Source organism: Azolla caroliniana, unplaced genomic scaffold (genome assembly GCF_043228905.1).
Source record: "Azolla caroliniana isolate FFs.n. ecotype wild unplaced genomic scaffold, voAzoCaro1.0.p SCAF_5, whole genome shotgun sequence".
NCBI lineage: Eukaryota > Viridiplantae > Streptophyta > Polypodiopsida > Salviniales > Salviniaceae > Azolla > Azolla caroliniana.
In genome coordinates this window covers 4708501-4731648 of record NW_028230440.1, presented here as the reverse complement: position 1 = coordinate 4731648, position 23148 = coordinate 4708501, and the positions used below count along the sequence as shown (strand labels likewise).

General features: G+C 37.3%; 2 protein-coding genes across 3 annotated transcripts; one reads left to right on the top strand and one right to left on the bottom strand.

The window, feature by feature from the left end:
* The first annotated feature begins 12069 nt into the window (after window positions 1–12069).
* Window positions 12070–16278, top strand: LOC147863805 (CASP-like protein 5A1). The gene is made up of 3 exons (XM_087320531.1): window positions 12070–12436; window positions 15699–15831; window positions 15911–16278. The coding sequence occupies exons 1-3, from the start codon at window positions 12231–12233 to the stop codon at window positions 16100–16102; spliced, it is 531 nt and encodes a 176-aa protein (XP_087176657.1). The 5' UTR covers window positions 12070–12230; the 3' UTR covers window positions 16103–16278.
* Window positions 16279–20937: 4659 nt separating this feature from the next.
* Window positions 20938–22796, bottom strand: LOC147863804 (uncharacterized). 2 transcript variants are annotated; one of them, XM_087319990.1, is made up of 3 exons: window positions 22700–22796; window positions 21164–21987; window positions 20938–21060 (listed from the first exon to the last, which is right to left on the bottom strand). In XM_087319990.1, exons 1-2 carry the CDS (start codon window positions 22726–22728, stop codon window positions 21189–21191), a joined length of 828 nt encoding a protein of 275 aa, XP_087176116.1. In that variant the 5' UTR covers window positions 22729–22796; the 3' UTR covers window positions 20938–21060; window positions 21164–21188. The 2 variants fall into 2 exon arrangements, with proteins under 2 accessions (XP_087176116.1, XP_087176115.1); XM_087319989.1 differs by lacking the exon at window positions 20938–21060 and having other exon boundaries at window positions 21146–21987.
* Window positions 22797–23148: the final 352 nt, after the last annotated feature.

Here is a 23148-nt window from a genome sequence, read left to right as displayed (position 1 = left end):
AAAGAGCAAAAACATAAAGACTCCTAACGTTTAGGTAGAGAATGCACTTAACTAGTGGCAATCATGTTCTTTTGGATATTTAAATCCGGAAGATCTAGACGCAAATTATGTGGCTTTTAAAGAGTGTTAGAGGATCCTAAACTTGATCACTAAATCGATAAGAAGGCTTGCGTCCTAGGATTTCTAAGTTGATATATTGACATGCAGGGCTATATGCATAAAGCTCAACAATGTGTAGCAACATAATTCAATAGAATAAATGTTTCCTCAATCTTTTGGAATTTGATATGAGATCATGATACGTTCTAGTGTCTCCAAGTCACAAGAACAAGTAAGGTAGAATTTCCATACTTTTGACACATTAATTGCACCACTCATCACATTGAGTAAAACATAACGGTGGCTAAAACAAATACACATGTCAGATGAAGTTTGTTGACTATATAGTTCATGTACATAGAATGCATTCACTTGTTCACATATGCCCTATATCAGATTGATATCAAATATTACATGTGCATATGCTAAATAAAAGTTTCATAGACAAGAAAGATATTATAGCAAATTGTAACATACTCTACCATGTTCGACATATTTTCTAGAACGTTGCAAAACTTTAATAGCTTTGCTCACATAAAATATTTCATATTGTCAACTCACAACATAATCCTCACTACGGCACAAATTTCTTCTAGATGACATTCACACCCAATTATTCATTAGGGGACACCTCCCTTTCAGATGAAACTCACACTCTGGATATTCATCGAGCATCTCTCTTCTGTAAAGTAGCCATTGATCTAATAATGTAGGCAACTACCTATGACCACCAAAGATAATTATAAAACCAAGTGAATGGTGGAATCTGGTCACGGTGGTATGATATGACACACTTGTCAGGCACTAGAGAATTATATGAATGTTCTATTGGGAACATTCCCCAATGCAAATTGACACTTGGGTAACACATATTTGTACTTGAAGAGTGAGCAAGTTGGGGTTAAATGGACAACATGAAGGTTATTTTGCACAAGCTTTATTCTTAGATCACTATGGGAAAACATGGTAAGTAATATATTGAAATTAGGTAGATGTACATTGCCTCGAGGGTAGGGGAGAAAGAGCCTATGATAATGAAAGCTCTAATAGAGACCAAAAGTCGAATATATTTGACAGCTAATTGTTGCACCAAATTGTTAGTTCAACCATTGTAGCCAAGCGATAATGCAATTTGTGCATTAAACACGCCGAGAAAGTGGGTGGAGACCAAGTGGGTCCATTATCTTCATTTACATTTGGTAGCATTTTAATTGGCAAAGTTTTCGCCGCATGTAAACAACAAAAATGCATTGTCCAGAAAAGAGAGAAATAAGAATGTTAAATGAGAGCATATGAATTCCATTTCTACTAATGTGTGAAATGTTAATGGAAGAAAATATGTCATTTCCTACTTATCCACGGTGGCAAAAGACACAAACAAAAGGCAAACAAGTGATTTAACTTTTTTGGGTGAAATTATTAACAGTCATGAGATGCTATGCCTTTTATGATTAGGTTAAAACCTCACTTTCAAGGGAAGGTTCAAGCCTCATAATATGGAGGTATCGACAATGCACGTAAAGGAGGTCGTTACGTGGAAAGTAAATCTTGTCATATTTTGTACTACTATTGCTACTAGAGAAGAGAGTTGATAAGTCCAAAAATACTCCGTACTTATCCTTTAAGTTGCTTTTATATATTATTAACTTTATGTTATACCCCCTTCACTGATCTGAAGATTACAAACAAGGTTAGAAAAAACTTACTCGAGGTTTAGTTTGTACAAATATAAAATTGTGCCCTTGATATTCAAGAAGTGACGCTAAAAATGATTGAGAATTCGAATGCGAATGCTAAAGGGTCCCAAATACGTATTTTGTGCCAGATGTCTAATGGAAGTTTATGTCAGTAAAAACTGTTACTTTTCGTCTTCTCCTAATAACATTGATTGCAAAAAGATTGATAGGGGAAGCAGCATTAAATGAGAGGACAAAGGAAAAGGCACCTACTTCAACAACCCACGAGAGACTTGGTTTAATATCAACCTCCCTTCATGTCTATAAAGCTAGAACCAATGTCCCATGGGACATCATAGAGAACACCTTTCTCTCTCTCTCTCTCTATTAACACTTGTAACCCATGATGAAGGTAGTCATGGTGCCCATCACACTACTACTACTCATCTTCCTAGTGGGCTCTAATGTAGAGGCTAGCACCCATGGGAAGCATCATCACCACCACAACAAGCACACCAAGATACCTGTGGCTAGCTTCGAGGACCACAATGTGTTCGTCGTGCTTCCCACCCAACAAGAGTTGGCCGTGGCCGAGAAAACCAAGACCCCACTAGTAACACCCCCCAAGGAGTACGCCATTTGCAAGGCCACCACGGCCAACACCAAAACATGTGCCAATGCCCGCCTCTCGTGCCCACTCGCATGCACCCAAGCGAGCTACGGCTCGGGTTACGGTTCAGGATCGGGTTACGGTTCGGGATCGGGCTACGGCTCCGGCTCCGGCTACGGGCCCGGCTACCACTTTGGGTTCGGATTCAATAAAGGTAAAGGCTACGGTTACGGATCCGGCGGCGGGTACGGCGGTGGAGGATACGGTGGATACGGTAAAGGCAAGGGATACGGTGGTGGCGGCGGATATGGACCCGGATACGGTGGCGGCGGTTATGGTGGCGGCGGCAAGGGATACGGAGGCGGCGGTGGCTATGGAAAGGGTGGCGGTTATGGCTTTGGCGGCGGCAGCTTTGGCAAGGGATACGGCGGTGGCGGTTATGGCAAAGGGGGTGGAGGCTACGGTAGCGGCGGTGGAGGTTATGGCAAAGGCGGCGGCGGTTACGGTAGCGGCGGTGGTGGTTACGGTAACGGAGGCGGTGGTTACGGTAGCGGCGGTGGTGGTTACGGTAACGGCGGCGGAGGTTACGGCAGCGGAGGCGGTGGTTACGGCAAAGGTGGCGGCGGCTATGGTGGCGGCGGATGGATGTCGGCCTGCAAGTATGATTGTGCCACCTCCTGCAAGGCCACTTGCCAAAGTGCCTAAACAAAAGCATTCATCCAATTGTTGGTCCTAATCCTCTCTCTCTCGAGATCTATATATATATATATTCTATGTAGGCGTTTGGATATGTCGGTGTTCTCATTCTTGAAGATGCCTTATTTATTCAGTACTTTAACTCTATTTATGTTATGTCAATGTGTTTGGATATGAAAGTGCTACCAGTCCTCTTTGTAATGTTTGCTACTATTCTTGAAGGAAGTCCATTTATTGAGTTCCAAATTACCACCCTCGGGCTTAACATGGAACCACACCTTTATATATATATATATGTATGCTATGTATAATGCTATTTCTCTTTGCAATATAATCCCAACACAGATCTTTGTTTTTTTTCATTGATGTTTCCATGTATAAATTTTGCAACCTACACGATCCATGTGTTTTTCCTCTTGTATTTTATCATTGGTGTTTTACGTGTTTAAATTTTGCAACCAACATGATCGACCTATTTTTTGCCTTTTGTATTCTTTGTGCTATGTTGAAGTACGCCATCAATGTCTGCAATCCAACTCCCGTCATACAATGATAGGTGTAGATGTCTAGGCAGGCAATTCTACTAAAGTGCCACAGCTCATAGCTCCCTACCACTTGCTCAAGTGTTTAATGTCCTTGTATTTCATTGAACATGCTTGATTTCCATTTATACATATTCTAACAAGAGCCTTATTTACCTCATCAATGTGCATAGCTTTTCGCAACACTTGGTTTATATAAACGTACATATGTGATATGTGGGTTGATACCTACACTTTTACATATCAAGTTTCACCATTCTAAAGATCACATTGGTACATATACTTGCATTCCAACACCATGAAGTGGCTTGTTTATACACCTTTTCATTTCAACAAATTTCTTTAATAAATGTTTAAAGAGTGATCTATTTTGACCTTGATTGACTCATATACGACTAGTATATGAATATCACTTCAGGATGGATATTTTACAACTTCCTATAGCATGGCGAGCTCCATGCAAGGCTCATATTTGCTCACAAGAGCCATGCATGATGTTATATGTGTTCATTCGAGTGGGCTAATTGCAAATAATTATATGATTATATGAAATCAATTTTTGTTTCATATCAATTATTTTGGGGTTTCCCTTCCACAATCCCTTTATGTTTCTTAGTTCTGTCATGAAGGTGGTGTGCACACTTACACCTTTGAAAGCTTCTAATATGATATGTTGTAAAAATTGTTTGGCAGTTTTATCCTCAACATGAGATTTCCTCTTATAATGTTTCAATATACAAAAGTATACGTGGGTGTGCAAAAGCTACCAAGTATGAGTAGAATAAGGGTAGGTTGTTAAGTTCGGGGTCTTATAAATTCGTGAAGTGAGGAATCTACTAAAGAATGGGTAGGACTTTCTATGAATGGACAAATCGATCCATATGCAAATATTCATCCTAAAGGGTGGGAAATGAAATTAGCAAATTTGAGCAATCAAGTATACTATCAAGGAAATTGAAGTTGTCGGTCTCTCTTACATTATTACAAACACAATGCAAAAATATACTCATTAAATTGTATATTACGATGGATGGAAACGTTTGAATTGAATGAAGTTACTAGATTTGAGGGGAGAAAAAAGTAGAGGAAGGAAAATTGACATAAATTGAAATTGAAATTTGCTAGCCACTTGGTGGTTGTGAAACAATCAGATGGCCATGATGATGTATAAGTTATATAAGACATGAAAAGAAAATGCATTTTTAAAGAGCAATATATTAACTAATGTAGGATGATATGGACAGTTAGACAACCAATGAATATGCAAATACAATTGAAGTCTAGAATGGGGGGGGGGCAAATGGTTGCCGGAAAACAGATGGCTTTTTGTATAGGGAATGAAGCTCAAATCTTCCAAAGCGCTTGAAGACTGTCTGATGCTTTCCATCATGTCTGCTTGGAGGAGGGTCAGGGAGGAAATCCATTGGAGGCAGCCATCCTCTCTCATGGAGTGGGCTCACCAACCTCTTCTATGGAATCCCAACATTACAGATGTTAACGGCAGAATGTTGGGAATGGATGTGGAACTTTCTTGGGCAGATCTTGAAAAGCAATGGTGGCCCACATTGGCTAAGTGGTGGGAGTATTAGCAGGGAATTCAGTAACACAATGGAAATTTGCAATATAAAATGGAAGAAAATGATAACACTCATGTAAAAAACTCTATGTGGATGTATCCTTGGGAAGCTCATGTGTTAGAACATGGCTTTGATGGGTGTAAATGGTTGGGCCGCTTCAATGCTAGAGGGGACATATTGGACATTAAACGAGCTAATGCAGATTATGGGAGGTATACAACAATGGTAGAATTCCAGGAATGGATGCCAAATAGAGTGCTTACTAGATGCAAAAAACAATGGGAAGTAGACCCAAATAGTTGCGAAAACAATGTAGGTTCTAAAATTTGGATCTTCGACGATACAAGCTTGAAGAACTTGATGTGGGATCCAACGGAACTAGGATGGAAAACTCTGAAAGGTACTATTCAGTTTTTCCAATATTCGTCTAGGCTTGGCCGCATTATTCTACAACACAAGAACATGGAGCAAGAGGGCCTTTCTAGTAAGTGGACCAAGGAAGAATTGGATGACGATTTCCTGAAACTATACTAGAAACAATTATGGGCCACAAAGATTGAAGAAAAAATAAAGGCATTCTTATGTTTATGTGGCCACAAATCTCTTCATGTAGGCACTTGGGTTGTACAAAAGGGGAAATGATTGGACATGCAGGTTGTGCTCTTCAGGATTAGAGTCTCTAGAACATTGTTTATGGGAATGCTTACAAAGGCAAGAAGTTTCGTCTAAAGTGATGAGAATGCTAATCTAGAGCAGGCTAGAAGGCTCCATAATCTTGGCCATCACATGACTCACTTTGAGACCATACCACTATTTAAATATTGATGAAAGCCCAACATATAGTGTTCTAATATGTGTCATCTAGCTTAGACAAACAAGATTGAAAGGAGACACTAAAAACCCATAAGTCAATAACTTGCCACAACCAAAGTCAACTTCCTCTCCCTCCCATGACAAATCAATTAATGGATCACTACTGTTTTAGTCAACAATGACAATGTTTCTCTTTCTATAATTGCGTCAATGTACACCTCCTTGAACTCTTATTATCATAACAAGTTAATAGGATTTAATAGAACCGAGTCCTATTATGTACCTTGCAATATGCAAACACAATGGGGGAAAACCATAAATCACCTCAAGTTTATGTTATGCTCTTCGTTGAATTCTAAGGAACATGCATTCTAGGATAACATTATGCCAAAAAAATGAGTGTATGATAGCATGGAGCACTCATATGATCTCTTTCCATGCTCTTAGCAACCTAAAATAGGAAGATTTGCAATGGATACCCCAAAACCAAAGACAAATCTCTGGTGGTGGTATCTCATTCCTCAAATGCTATGCCAAATCAAGCACATAAGGAGATATAACTATTCCGCAAAAAGCATAAAGGGTACCCCTAGGAGCTAAAAATTTAAAAAAATCCAAATAAAATTTTGGTACACCCATATTCACACCACCAAAAGTAGTAGGCACTTCTAAATTGTTTTAACCTTATGGACCAATGTTGTCTCTAATTATAATAGGTTGAGGGTGATGGCTTGGTGGCCTTAGTTGTCGAGTTATATAAAGGGGATTGGCTACCCCCTTCATTATGGCATGATCTTGAGATGTCGTTGAACCTTTATCAATGACACAAGCTCTCTTCTTTGATTCTACTAGCTCATTTTTTAATATAAACTACAAAAGAGGTAAATAATAAAGGCACTAATAAAGACATCACAACCATTTGGTGGGTCTAGAAAAGTGTCACTACAACCGAAAGGATGGTGCAAATGCAAGCACTAGTTTTGGTTGCCTTTCTTGTTAATCAATAGGAATTTGACACCACCCATAATTCAATTTATCAAACCAATAGACACAAGTGTCAAAACTCATAAAATGCAACATGCACATCCAAGCAAACAAACATATTGACTCAAAACCCAAAGGGTAAGTGATTCTTAAAGGATCCATAGTTAATGAGATACAAGTTAATATCCTCAACTATAGATTAATACTAATCGAAGTTGTGGTGAGAATTATAGTTAAGTGTTTAGATTATGAAAACGGTCAATCAAAACTTGTGCTTAATTGAAAAGAGTCAAAATAAACAATAAAATATAGTAATCATGATTCGCCTATATAAACCATGATGGGAAATCGAAAACAAAAAAACCAAAGATGTAAGGTTGAAATAGTAAAGATGTGAATGATGGTTCTATACATTATTCTATTCCTTGATAACGATGCCAAAATATGTCACGTCTTTCAATACCCTTACTAAAGGCTTGCGTTTCTCTATTCTTCTTGAGAATCATCGTGGGGCCTTTTTTATGGGTACACCATACATATCACCATCTACCCTTTTGTGGGCCAAACTGCTAGGAGCTATTGTTAACTATTCTTCCTCACCTCCTTCACCTAAATGTAACCATGAGTTTAAACTAAGGTTTGAATATTCAATCTTTGAATTACGGTTTTATTCCCTGATAACAATGCCAAAACATGTAACTTCTTTTAGTATCATTACTAAAAGCTTGAATCTGTCTAGGGTATTATTCTCGAGACTCACCTCAAGGTCATTTTGGGGGGGCATATCACCGTCTAATCTTTTGTTGGCGAGATAGGATTAAGATACTAAGCTTTAAACTAAATACTAAAACAAGCTCTAAATGCACTTTAACAAATAATCATGCACAAAATATTAGACTTGTTTCTTAAACAACAAGAGATTTTCCCGAACTTCTCATATAGTCGAGAAAAGAATGAATAAGAAACTGCCTCACTCAAGTTTATATCAAGTTATAGATGATATGTATTATGATGTTTGGGCTCATAATTAACAATTAGGGGAGAGAGAGGATTTAGTTTTTGCTCTAGGGAGTTATAACCTTGCTATATGTTTATAGTTTTACTTATATATTTCTTTGTTCATTTAACTAAATTAGAACTATATCTCTTTCGCACTTGAGGATTAAAAAGTTTATAGATATTACCTTTATATCTTGTTAACAATGCTAGTATTCATCTCTATCTATTGGAATTCTTTAGTGTATCCTCGAAGCAGTTTAATCTCCCAACCCTACCTCAACATGAACATAAATCTTTGGAGGCCTCCTCTCACCGAAGAATATACTTTTCTCACTCCTCCATGGAGCTACTCCTTTTTGTTCGAACGATGTAAAAATGTTTCCTGAACATTGGGGGAATTGTCTGTTTTGTTTAGACTTATAGTTGTATAGTAAAAAGAAGCCCATTTCTTCAATATATTTTATATGTAAAGGCCTATTTTTATTGTTTTTCTTAAAAAAATGTTTCCTCATTGTCTTGCCAAGAAATTAAGGCTTGGCTAATTAGGTAACAAAAGAGAAAATAGATACTTAACCATATAATTTCCTAATAAATAAAACCATAATTATTTTTTCAACATTGATATACTTTTATACAGTTGAAAAAAGGGCAAATCCCCTCTACATTATATGTCCATGCAATGCGAGTTTCTCTGTTAGTGCATGTAAAGGAAACATTTAACGCCACCTTTGGGGAAACCTTGACTTTGTATGTGTGTGCAATTCCACTCAAAGAAAAGCAATATCATATGTTGAATATGTCAGTAAAGAGATTTGATTTTCCTCTCCTTGATGGATCATAGATAGTTTAGAAACTACTTCCAAAATACTTTGGTTAACTTAGCCATACATGTAATCTCATAATAGAAAAGGCAATGTTTGTAAAAAAAAGCGGGCCCACTTCTATCAATTCCTCCAAGAAATGTATCTTCTCTCCTAGTCTTAATGGAACTTTCGTTATAAGTTTCCTTGTTTGGGTACAAACAAGAACTTGCCTAATTACTAAAGGAATTTTTCTTAAACGTTGAGCTATGCATTTAAATTTGTGAACCTTGGGGTCGAGCGTGTCAATATGTGTTACGGGCATGACCATATAAAGTCACGTGGTAAGTTGTACCGTAATATTCTACACATGAGGATAACTTATGAGGGTTAACCGAGAGTGTAAAGAAGGGAATATTACTTTTAATCCTAGGGATTGAGACAACCCATTAAGGCATGGGGCCCTTAGGTTTGGCTATAAATATGAGGCATAACTACCCTCATTTGAGACACTATTGACTATGTCGAGACTCTGATCTTGTAGCGATCAACCCTTGTAGCAAGGGCCCTAGTACCAGGTACGACTCAATACCACGGTGGTGGTATGGGACGCTGATCGAGGCTCGAGTCCGTTTGATCTCTTTAGTTAGGGCCTAGGGGTGGTTGGGTGGATCAACACCCTTCTTTCTTTGTCTTCTCTATATAACTATATTATATTTCCTTATCTTATGCTTACATTAGGATTAAGCTCTAACAATATGGCTCTTCATATAAGCAATCTAGTTTGAAAATGAAAAAGGGACCTATTCTTTTAGTATTTTTAAAGGCTAGGATTATTTTATCATTCTCTCAAAAAAACATGTCTTTGCAAAGATTAGTCCATGGGATTTGAACCTTGCTAACTAGAGGTAAAAAACTACGTAGCTAATGAAAAAATCCTTGACAATTGTCTTTAACGATAAACAAAGTTTGTCTTTGATATCTCTAAACTTTGTAAGACAAACCACAAGATAATGAAACTTGGCTTTCGTCATCTGTCTTGGCACAAAAACTAGTAAAATAAGGAATTTATGAAACACAATGCATTAGTTTCTCAATAATAAAAGCTTATTGTTTTAAAAGTCCGAAATGGAGATGCCTACTTTGATAAAACTTTCTAGAACAAAAGAAACATCACTTCTACAGACTACAGAGCTCCCAAGGGATTTGACCCTTGCCATCTAGTGTAGAGCAAACTAGTAAAGAAAAAGTTTTCCTTGACATCTAGCTTGTGCATAGTGATATTAGTTTCACCCTTGTTTTTTTTTCCCCTAAAAAGACACGCCTTGGTATTATGAAACCATAAGAAATACAAAAGTCGTGTTGGATAAACAAATATACCAACCAATTCCCTTGTACTCTGATCAGAGCAAATTTGTTGAGCATAGCCAACAATAAGGGCTGATCAAGCAAACACATATCGAAGATGAAGGTATTCTAGTACTTTTCTTGCTTTCTCAAGCATACCACAGGTAACATACATATGAACCAAAGCAGTGGCAAGAAACCATAATTCTCCAACAATTTCCTTTTCATGATATTAGTTTCACCCTTGTTTTAGTTAGTGAATTCATGTGTTCAACTCTTGTTGGATGGAAACATAATAAATAGAAAGGAAGAATGGGGAAATAACCACCAACACGATTTTTCGTGTTTATGCCTGTTAAAGAACCTTTACATGCGGATTCACAAAAAACTATAAGAACCATGATACCATTAGGAATCGACAATGGTTTGGTTTAGGCTAAACCAAATTGGCCTTATCCAATCCAAACCGATTAAGCCTAAACCGTTTTGGGGTTCTCAAACCTGAACCAAACCAAGCCAAACCGATCCCTAAACCGATTTGGGACAAAAAAGCTTAAATTAGGGGTGTGAAGAAACCCCAAAAACACCACTACCACTACCACTCCCACTTCCTCCTACTCTTTTCTCCTCCTTGTATCTCCCACCCCCTTGGCCTTACCATGATGAGTCTGAATTCAACTCCAAGTCTCGCCTCCACAACTCCCTCTTCATAGACTACTACAATTGGTCGGTTGACATCCACGAATCCCTTGCCTCCCACCACTTGAACCACAAGGCCCGAGGCTATGACGATCTCTCACTCTCGATGATCTAATCCTTTTGCAAATTCTAACTTCAAACTTCTCACTGTCTAATTTCTAGCTCTCTAAACCCTAATTATTAAATGGCTAAAACAGTTTGAGCTGGTTTGGCAAGGCTCAAGCTGAGCCAAACTGAGCTCAAACCGTTTAGGTAGGCTCAAGCCTAAACCGAGCTAAGCTGAGCCTCAAAGTCATTAAAAACTTGTTTAGCTACACGGTTTAGGCTTGAGCCGAACCGTTGCCGATCCCTAGATACCATAGACTGGTATCATGGAGTTTTTGTAATAAGCATGGGGAATTTGAAGATATTCTAAGGGCGAAGAGCATTTTGGGGCATGAATGTGAATATATAAAATATGATCCTTTTTGAATAAAACCTAAAAGGGTTAGTTATGTATGCAATCTATTAGTTGTCTTTTCTAGTAGTAGTTTTGATACTATGACATCAACCATTGTAAGGGTCGAGATTGGTAAGTCTAACCATCCATATGATTGTCCGCATACATGTAGAAGTTGTAAGTCTAGCCATCCAAATTTCACACGATGGTCCACGTACTTGTAGAAGATTTTGCCACTCCAATCGCTTCAAACTGAGACTTGAGGTTGCAACATCATTTCGCCAAAAAGGAGGCCTTGTTTCCCAAAATCTGCTACAAGTATGTAGACCATTGTATATAGACCATCATTCGGCAAAAAATGAAAGTATCAATATATATCAGGGATTCCAAGGAAATGGAATCTTGGCAATAGGGTCGGTAGTAGAAACTAGTCAAGAAGAAGAAGAAGAAAAAGCAATAAAAACTAACTTAGATGTTTGGGGTGGGTTCTATGTAACATATGAATACTTCTATATAGAATTGGCCAACAAGCAAAATGGTTTTTTTTTTCAATACATATGGAACAAAAAACAAAAAGAAGGGAAAGCGGAGGCTATTTTCGTAATTCTTCAAACACAAGGAGCATTTCTTCTTCTAATCTTCGCTCAGAGATTTTCCTCTTACGACGAAAAGCAGAGGGAAAAACAAAACAGAGCGCTGCTTCTCTGTCTGTCTGTCTGTCTGTCTGCACAAAATCGCCATATCCAACAGAAACCTAAAAACCTCGGATTTTAGTCGATCGACGTACATACATACCCGCACGCACTCGCACAGAAACTGTGTTCTGAATCAACTATTTAGGGTTTTTGCGTGCGCGCGTGCGCATTTGCAAACGACCTAAAGCTGTATTAATGTATTACAGAAAGGTGAAGGAAATTGTGTCTTTCTTTTCATTCAGGGTTTTCTCACCATGGAAGTAAGCCACACAGCTGTTCATCCCGTGGCAGCTCCCCCTGCGCTGTTACAACCCCCTGCAAGGGTAAGGATGAAGGATTATCAGGGTATGCCTGGAACCCTGGGGGGTCTCTCCCTTCGTCTTGGACAGTTAGGATTTGCTGTTCTTGCTTTCAGTATCATGATCTCCACCCCTGACTTTGGACAAGTCACTGCTTTCAGGTTAGTCTTCTCTTTTGCACTGCCTTGTGTTTTTCCTTTCCTTAAAGTGTTTCCATATGCCACTGGCTATATATGTGTATGTGGATGCGGTGGATGGGTGTATCTGTATAAGTCAGTATATATATATGTGTGTGTGTGTGTATTTCTACGTGCTGCATGTGTGCTATGTATATGTACGTATGTAAATGTATATAGTTCACGTCTTTTACTATTTGTGTGTATGTATAGCCACATTTATATTTATGTTTGTTAGTATGTATGTGCACTTTTATTATATATATATATATATATCCATAATTTATAATCGAAGTTAATGTTTTTCAACAATTTTCTAAAAACATTTCCCATGTATTCCCCCCTTCCAATGACATATTCAGGTCACAAAATCAGTTGCAAATTTGTAATCTGTTCATATGGGGAAAATCTTCGTTGTTTAAGAGATGTTTTATTTTCCATTCTCTTGGACGATAGAACTCTCTCTCTCTCGGAGAGTGTACATGTTAAAACAACTCAACAATTTAAGCAGCGTGTAGATATGAAACAATGCGATTCTTCTTAATTTTTCCACATAAGACAAAAATTAGTATGGGATGCAAACAAATTTGTTTGAATGCATTAAGAAGTAACTTGTTGCTTCTCTTTGTTTTGGAAATCTGGATAAGAGAAATCCATCGAAGATATTTCTCAACAGATTTGTATTGTGCATTTGTATTGAAGAATATCGATCCATGAATAGTATTGACTCCTTGCATTCAACTGGGGGATATCTGCACCAAAGACAATTTAATTAACAATATAGTATAAAACTCTTAAGCTTGCGAGGATGGTTATAGACTTATATCTATTTATATAGTCCTCAGAGGTCAAGTATGACTTATGGATCCAAAGCAAACCATGTTCATGTAGCTTGTATGGGTTTTGTTAGTGACTATGCCTGTTGAACAATTTTACTAATGAACATTCTAATTGGGAGTGCTTCTTGTGACCGAGGGAGAAATGCATGTAGGGATAGGTCAGAACTACAATGTGGTAAAGCAAGATCAAAGCTGGGCAAAGGTTGAGTGCTGTAATAGAGTATGATATTCATACTCACTAACTTGTTTGGCACAAAATATGTGTAGCTGATGAGAGAGGGATTTATGGTCCTTGGACATCAACTATACCCTATGGGTCCAAAAATGTAAGATTGTCACAGAATATGTGTGCAATTGAGTAGTGATGCTTAAGGCTCATGAATTTTGGTGATAAAATGTTGTAATTGAAAGTGTGCATTGTGTGTGTGTGTGTGAGAGAGAGAGAGAGAGAGAGAGAGAAAGAAAGATATATTAACGTCTTCTAAGGCCAAAATTGGCCATGAGACAAATGGTTTACAACAAAAAATGGGATATTTACCCATTCATCGAGAGTAAAAAATAAATAAAAATAAGACAAAATAGAGTTTAAGCTAAATAGTTCTAGTAAAATAATAAACATGTTCTATATAAAAATCATGTTCTACAATGAAAATGTTATACTAGGCCTAATTTCATTTCCATCCAAGTCTCTCGAAGAGAAGTAGGAGGTCAAAGGGTTGCGATGTGGATGTGGCCTGTGATGTCAATGTAAAAGGTACCCCAACCATAGCTTCTAGTCGACGTAGCTCACGTTCCCTTATCTTTTCTATTCCATGCCGACTTGTTTTAGAGCCCAACATCCGAGTGTGTTTAGTTGTTCTTTGCATTTCTACTTCCTCAAGAGAGAGGCTGAGCGGCATAAGTGTATCTACATACATCGTCTCCCCTTGTTCCTAAAAATTTACACTAGTTACATGTTGATGAATAGTAAAAGGGTTATGGTTAACACTTTGTAATTTATTCTCCCTATGTTGTTTTAGCTCTAAAATATACCTACCTAGTCTCTTTACACTCGGGGTATCTAATAGTTTGGAGAGGGTAGGAGAGGGTCCTAATATGTCTTGGTATTCTGCCCATATCTCGGCATAAGTTGGGCACTTGCATGTGAAGTGATGCTCATCCTCTATCTCTATGTGGCATAACCTACATAGCCTTTCCTCTTTAGGGACTCTATTAGCTCGATCATTCTCAATCTCAAGTTGGTGAGATGATATCCTAAGTTGTCCAATGGCCACCCTTAGTGCATTTGATAAGAATGTATCTAGATATCTTGGTCGTGTAATAAAACCTAACTTAGAGAAGTGCAAGAAATGTTCCTTATAGTACAACATTTTAGATGGGAGTGGCTCTCGTGGGGTGATCCATTTATATCAAGTGTAAATTTGCCATATTTCTTCATGAGAGAGAGTTTGATCAGTCCCATGGTTGTACTTAAGGGGGGGTAGGTTATTAATATCTATGCCCTTAGTGCATTTGATAAGAATGTATCTAGATATCTTGGTCGTGTAATAAAACCTAACTTAGAGTGATTCTACTAACATCAGGGGTAGATTGAACTCTGCTCTTATAATGTGATGTGGTACTACCGATTTGCTTCGGAGTTGACGTGATAACATCGTCACCAAAGGTCTCTCTAATTGCGTCCACATGAAAGATGGTAGATCCGGAGCCCATAATACTGATGCATACATGAGGGAAGGGGTCACTAATGAGTCGAAGAGCCATCCCTTGGTTCGTGGCTCTTGAAAGTATGCCTGGTGGCATTCTCTCTAAGAGTGAGAGGGATCCATACCCTCTCATTAGCCTATCTTTGGCTGCCTGGGTCATCGAGAATTTACTTGAGCGAGCACTAAAAGTGACTCCCAAGTATACATATGATCCAACTACCTCAACTAGTTTATGAGAGAGGGTTAGGTGACATTTACTCCTAACTATGGACAATGAATGAAAGATAAGGACTTTAGTTTTCGATAGATTCATTACCAGTCCTTGTTGTGTACAAAAGTCATCTAGGGCATTAAGATGCTTTTGTAGGTCGTGTTCTGACTCTGAGAACAAGACAATGTCGTCTATGTAAAGTAAGAGGCTAACTTGCGTATCCCCAATAGCTACTCCCTTGCCTCCCTTACGAGCAATAAATTCCGTGATCTCATCAACTAGTTTATGAGAGAGAGAGAGAGAGAGAGAGAGAGAGAGAGAGAGAGAGAGAGAGAGCTTAGATGGTAAAGTTCTTCAATTGAGTGGAGAAGGTTATGTGTTCAAATCCAAATATTTTACAATGTCATCTAGTAAACTAGTGCAAGTAGTGAAATTTGATGTTTGGCATGTTTTTGTCAATGTTCAAAAATAAAAGCAAATGTGATTTGCAGCTACCTTATTGCCGTGAGTGCATTGCAATCTATTTGGAGCTTGATGGCTGCAGCTATTGATATCTATGCCTTGTTAGTGAAGAGATGTCTACATAATTCGTGTTTGGTCAGCATTTTTGTAATGGGTGATGGGGTAAAAGAAACTTTTGTGGCATTATTTGTTATTTATTTATTATTTAGGCAAGGTATACATATATTGTTTTTGTGACTAGATCATATCAACAATAACTTTTGCGGGTGCATGCGCAACGGCGGGGATAACAGTGCTCATCGATAATGATTTGGATCAATGCAGAGGTAATTACTGTGGGAAATATGAGGCAGCTGCAGCCATGGCTTTCCTGAGCTGGACCATGGGCGCCCCTTCATTTTTACTGGCATTCTGGCTCTTGGCCACCAGATAGTCTGGTCTCCTCTTTTTCTGGTTTCATTTTTTTTGACACACTTAAGTCATGGGTGTGTATAGGTACCCTTTTGTGTGGATTTGAAGGGGTTTTATAACATAATCATTTACCTCATTGTACTATATTATATACACACACACATAAATTGATTAATTAATTGGTCATGGAAATGTACATATCTTTATGCCCTTTATGCCTTTTGGAAAGGTTAGTTAAACCATTTCATATATTCAGTATCTAATTCTTGACCTTCATTGTATGTATAACAATAAATTATAATAATTAATCGTATAACATTATTTGAGCCTTTTGGGGATTGATCATGTACACAGCCTTACATAAATTTCAGCTTAATTTAGTTAAGTGGCCTTGCTGCTTGTTTGAACAAGTGTTACATGTGTGAGGGTCAATATTGTTTTCAGAGAGTGATGTTCTTGTACCATTTGGTTTGATGTTAAAGTTGTTTGTGACATAATCTTGTGTCAAATAAAATAGTGTGTAGGTAGTATCTGAACCTGTATGTGCTACATAATTAGAGTTAATGTGCAAGCTTTGTGTTCAGGGGATTTTAGTTCATTTCATTTCTATATGCTTGTTGATCATAGATTTCTTCACATGTATTGCCTTACTTTGTTAGAGGTGCACATTTTTCTTTGTTTATCAATATCAGCTTTAGCAAAAAGCATATTTGGCCACCTTGTTATTGAAGACATAAAAAAGCAAACTAGTTTTAACAATGATATAATTCAAACCAAAAAGTAAAGTCAGAATCTTAAAACAGCTTTCCTTTCTACTTATTGCTTGCGTTGTTATCTTTGCGGACATGGATAATATTCTACACTTCCGAATTTTTCTGCATTAGTAACTCTTCTTCTCTCTTATAGTCCTATGTTATACTTGCTCTTGTCATTTATATTTACCTACTCACCTTGTTCACGGTCATTTATCTCTTTGTCTCTCTCTCAAAGTAGCTTTAAGATGCCTATGTCTAGCCTTTCCCTTCAAGTGAACAAATGGGGTATTAGAAATGGAAGATATCATAGCCTCTACTTCATTAAGTCTACGCCATTTAGAATTTTAATGATTCAAGTCAATAATTTTGAAACATGTCCTCAATCGCAAATATCCCAACACCCCCTTTCTGTCACAATGCTCGACAATAGGATGGTGGTAACCTAATTATTGAAAAATGAGAACTCCATTTCTTCATTTTCAATCCTTATGAACAAATTGTCTATTATCATTTACATACCCTTATAACATAGGCTTTTTGTTTAGGTTTGTTGAAAGGGAGGGCGAACAAGCATGGCATGTAGTGGTGAAATCAATTCTCTTAGTAAATTAGGATTTTTTTATTTCATCGTATTATGCATGTATTCGAATGTTTTTATGGATTTTTTGTTTCTCTTCTTTTTGAAGGATTATCTTGTCTCTTGTTTATAATATGAATACAATATTCGCTTTATAATTTAGTCTGTTTTTCCATGTCGCGTCAATTAATGTTAAATATCCACTAGTATCCTTGAATATTCCTAAAGATGCAATATAATAACCTAAACGACTTTCGCTACTACACATGTAGGAAATTTGAACATGACATCCACCTCCAATTCCAAAGAAAAATAACACATCCTAACTAGAATGTGTATGTGTCTAACAACAATGCCGAAGGCTACACGCCAATTATTTTCAAAAACATGGAACTTGTTTGCTACCTGAAAGCATGTGGTAGCATTAGAGCTACATTAGCTGGCAATGAAATTTGGAAGGACATTGTACAAAAAGATGTTGAAAGAGAGTACTTCATTGGCAATACATTAGTACATATGTATGCTAAATGTGGGTCACTTGATGAGGCACATGTAGTATTTAACAGGCTTTCCGTCCAAGAACATGTCTCTTGGAATGCATTGATTGCAGGATATGGTGAGAATGGGAAATTTGAGGAAGTGCTCAATCAATTCTATCAAACGAAGGATCCATGGCTAACCATTGTCTTACACAAATCGGTCTTGGGAAGAATTGTCGCTTCCTTTCCATCTATTTTGTATTTTGTAGCTGGTATGCCTTTTTAAAACTAATGGAAGAATATGTTGTTTGGAATTTATTTTTTGCCAAAAACACAATTTGGAATAAAATGGAAGACTTGATTGGTTTCATCGCGCATCCAACACTTGATATCACCATCACATAGATAGCCTATAGGGTATTGTATTATGTAACAATGCATGCACCACCAATGAATATTTATCTTCAAGAAATTCATTATGGTGTCATTAGTATGTAATATTGTCTTGTTTAGGTTCAAATAACCAATATCTCCATGGCTTCCTTAGCCACTGATTGCATATTAATAAGAGCCACAAAAATATGTAAACCAGACGAAATTGCCAATGTTATAATAGGAGAATATAAAAGGGATAGAAAAACTTGTCTGCGCATTTCCAAATGCCATGATTTACATACATGGCAATAGAATAGTATTTTGTATTGTTAGAAAGACAATCTATACCATAGGTTTGAATTGGAATCTACTATTATTTCATTATCTCTTCAAACACAATAATTCTTTAATAATGGGCTATTTGCTAACATTTGTCTTTGTTATGTTTCCATTTTGTTTTGTTTTGTTTTTCATTTCTTCATTTCCTCCCACTTTCGCCTCTATGTAGAAATGTGGGAGGGACTTATGAAATTTCCTTTGTTTCAAGTAATGATAAAGAGATTTCTTCCTAATCCCTCTAGGCTTTCTTTATATAATTTTACTCATTCTCTTCATTTATGATGAAATTGTGACATGAATTGAAGTTAATGCATTCAAGTGATGTTCACATGTTAGTGGGGCAAGTAGACTTGGTCACATATCTTAAATCTTGCTCTTTTACAAGTTCCATTGACAACATTTTATAGCTAAAGATGATGATCCACCACTTCAATGGGTACAACATGTTATTTTGTTTGGGTTCATATTACTCATATTTCTCAAGGTACTTGTTTACATGCACATTCTAGGTAAGGAGAACACTAAAGTTAGCACATTTGAACAAGTAAAAAACACAAAGAAACACGATATGTGAATACATTCTCCCTCAAATTTCAATGGCCAATAACGTACTCCCACATATGATAAGTGTTGACCCTACAATACATCAAGCAAAGTGATGTAGAATGTAGACATTTAGATAAACCGAAATTATGTGTACATTATTAGAACAATAAGCGGCAATGAGGATATGAAGCCATCAATCATATACATGATGTGAAGGGGTGTGTGGTTACATAGGTTACAAAGTGGAAGCTCCTTGGCTCTCCAATTGGGCAAGCTCACATGTTGGCATTCACATTAGGAAATAGGAAATAGGCCCCATGTAAGGGATGCTCATAAATTAAGCAGGAATGTGCAATTCTAACCCAAGCACTAAGAACTATTAAGATTAAAAGAAAGGTATGAATACATCCAACGATGATGTAATAGGATATTAAAAAGCCATTGGTAGAGAAAAGAGGTTTGAGACAATAAAATGGTTCCTCCAAGAACTCTCTTCAAATGCAATCCGAATGCCAAAAAAGTAATAAGTATTGATGCCCATTCCCCTCTCTTGACCTTCAAATATGACACAACTTCAATACCTCCAAACTCCATGCATTTACCCAATGAGAGAACCTTACAAGGTAAGGCATTTATCTCATGCGTTAAAATGTTAGGTAACTTCAAAATACTTGCTTAATCCAACCAAATTTCAATGTGAAACACATGCACAACTAATCTAACAAGAATGAGGTATGGGAGTTAACAAGTGAATGCTCTTTCAAATATGTTCATTTATCCTATCCTAATTATTGAAAAGCAACCAAAATTTGCATTTAACTCCGCAATATCCACCTCCCTGTGGGTTTCTTGAAATGTAATGCAACTTTACAATTGCCGATACACTCGAGATTCATAGTAAATTTTATTATGAAACACTAATATGATTGGACTAGTGATCATTATAGACCGGAATAAGAATGTGCATTTGATTTGAATGATTGGAACCCTAAGTTCTCAAGTAGGGAACAAAATTTGCCTTACATCTCTTTGATGTCTATTCCCTTTCAAGAACCTTGAAATGCATAACAAGTTCACAATGTTGCCCAAACTAAACAAATTTCAATGTGAAACATGGGCATAAATAGACTCATTGACTATCCTCTCATTCACACAAATCCCAATTCGCAACGAAACAATCAAATTGCAACTTCTAACTTTGACGCATTCACATCCATTCTCTTCAAAATACCCACAAAATGTGAGGCAATTCCCTAACATCTTCTAAGACAATGCCCACAAAATGTGTACTTTACTTCCTCAAGGAAACTTCTAAAAATCACACTCGTTTTGGAGAAACATTAGCGTCATGTTCAGTTGACTCATAACTCCCAACCCTGAGAGGCAATACCAAGAAACATTACCGTTCCTTCAAAGAAATATCGAGGAACACTTCCAGAATGATAAGCAGGAGGTGAGGATGTCAATGTGTCTTTTGGATGGGAGGATATGAGTTTCTCATGCGCATGCAGCAGGGTAAAAATACTTATCTCACACTTTCATCAAAAGCAATTTGTTCCATGTTTGAGCAATATCCTCATCATGCAAGTAGATTATATCCTATTTTATCTAGATATGTATGACAATGCAAGTAGATTACATCTGTGCCATGTTTGAGCAATATCCTCGAAGACTAGAAAGGTAAATACACCATATTCCACAAGTTTCATATATTCCAAAAAAGATATAATGTTCGAGTATATGAGTATTTACAGAACTTAAAAACTGAAGATACAATCTGCCCAACGTACATAGCTTAGATAAAAATCAAAGAAATATATGCCATCCCTCAGATACTCATTGCAAACGAGAAAATTCTGGATCATGCTAGATGCAAAAAGGCACCATCCTCGTCTCATGTCCATGAACCCTACAAAAGGCTCCAAAAGAGTTATCATTCATTAGTGTACAAATATGAATCTATGAGTGAGTAAAAATGCGTAAAAATATGGATATATGAATGAGAATCTAACCTCGCAAAACTGGATTTGGTAATGTCTATGTAGCAAGAATTCTAACTTTTGAAGCATAAATATTAGTGAGTGATACTCCTGCATTATTTATTATTGTGAACCATCGTTCTCCCGCACCATCTGGGTAATGAATATCAACTATTGTAGCACTCGTTATGCACTCTACCCCATCATCAATCAATATAGTTTGGCCCTTCAAAGTTTTCATTGCAGTCGAGATATCACAAAGATTGTGATGTAAGGGCAACATACTATCACAATGACTGCAATGTGATGTTTGGTTTTTACCCAATATCAGCACCCTACAGTAACAATGCATGCATTTCAGCTTGGTAAGTCTCGGTAGACCAACCCTCTTACTAGATCCTTGCATGCCCCCTCCAAGTATTCCTGCATCCTTATTGACAGGAGCTACCCCGATATCTTCCACATTCATTACAGAGCATGCGGTGGATCTTTTGATACCAAACTGATTTAAAGTTACACTTTGTTGCAAATTTCTTATACTCCCTTTTTGAGGTACACCTATCGTCGGAGGGGGGATGACAGACCTCAATTGACGACATAATTCTTGCATTAGTTCCTTACAAATAGAAATATTTGTCCTAGAAATAGAATCTAGAGCTTCTTCAAATGCACTCAAAGTTTCTTTAAGAATTGAAATAGCTGTAAATATAGACTCATCCTTATCCCCATCAAAGTCGGCATTTACACCAGCGAAATTCCCTAGAGATCGCATTTCTAATGCATCATCAATCAAATGTAGCTCCTTTTGTGACTCTGGCATGTGCTGTTCAATTGTAAACACCTTGGTTGAATTAATCCTACAATTACAGAGGAGGGGGGAAAAACATCAACACAATATCCTGTTTCCAGTGCTCAGACAATTTAACGATTTTTTTCCTCTTTTTGACAATGAAACAAATAAAATCTCATGTCGGCACAGATTTAATCCACGGAAATAGAGAATAGAGGGAGGAAGGGGGAGAAGCATAAACAGACAGAGACAGTTTTGATCAAAATAGAGATAAGCTGATTAAGAGCTAAACATGACAGAGCCTTATATAATATAGGCCAAAAGGAAAAGAATAACATTGCAAAGGGTAACATCATCATACATTGCAAAGAGATAACACCATTAATTATATCAAGTTAAAAGGGTAAAACATCATCATACATATCTAGATAAAAGTGGATATAACCTACTTGGATGATGAGGCGATTGCTCAAACATGGCACAGATTTAATCTACTTGCATCATCATACATATCAAGATAAAAGAGGATATTATGTAGATATAACCTACTTGGATGATGAGGAGATTGCTCAAACATGGCACAGATTTAGTCTACTTGCATCATCATACATATCAAGATAAAAGACGATATTATGTAGATATAACCTACTTGGATGATGAGGAGATTGCTCAAACATGGCACAGATTTAATCTACTTGCATCATCATACATATCTAGATAAAAGAGGATATAATTTAGATATTGCTTTTGATGGAAGTGTGAGATAAAAGTGATTTTACCCTTCCGCGTGGACTTCAGAAATTTGCATTCCCCGTTCAGGAACTCCACAATCGGCTCGCTGTTCCGGAACTTGAGGTTGTGAAGCACGCAGAGGAAGCACGCAGAGAGAGAGAGAGAGAGAGAGAGAGAGAGAGAAGCACGCAGAGAATAGATTTAGAGAATTCAAAAACCCTAAACCCTAAACCCCAAAACCTGCATTTTCTCTCTCTCTCTCTCTCTCTCTCTCTCTCTCTCTCTCTCTCTCTTCTTTATTATTCTGTTTTGTTACAATTTGATCGAATTTTCTTTTTCCTTGGATGTATAGACTATTGGGCGGCTCTGATCGACTAGGATTCTCGAGACGAGCTCAGGGCAGTCCAAGCCCTAGATTAACGGGCTCAATGTATTTACTGTTTCTCTGACGATCCCCCACCACATACTGTATACCAATTGGCGGGGTGGCCCCATG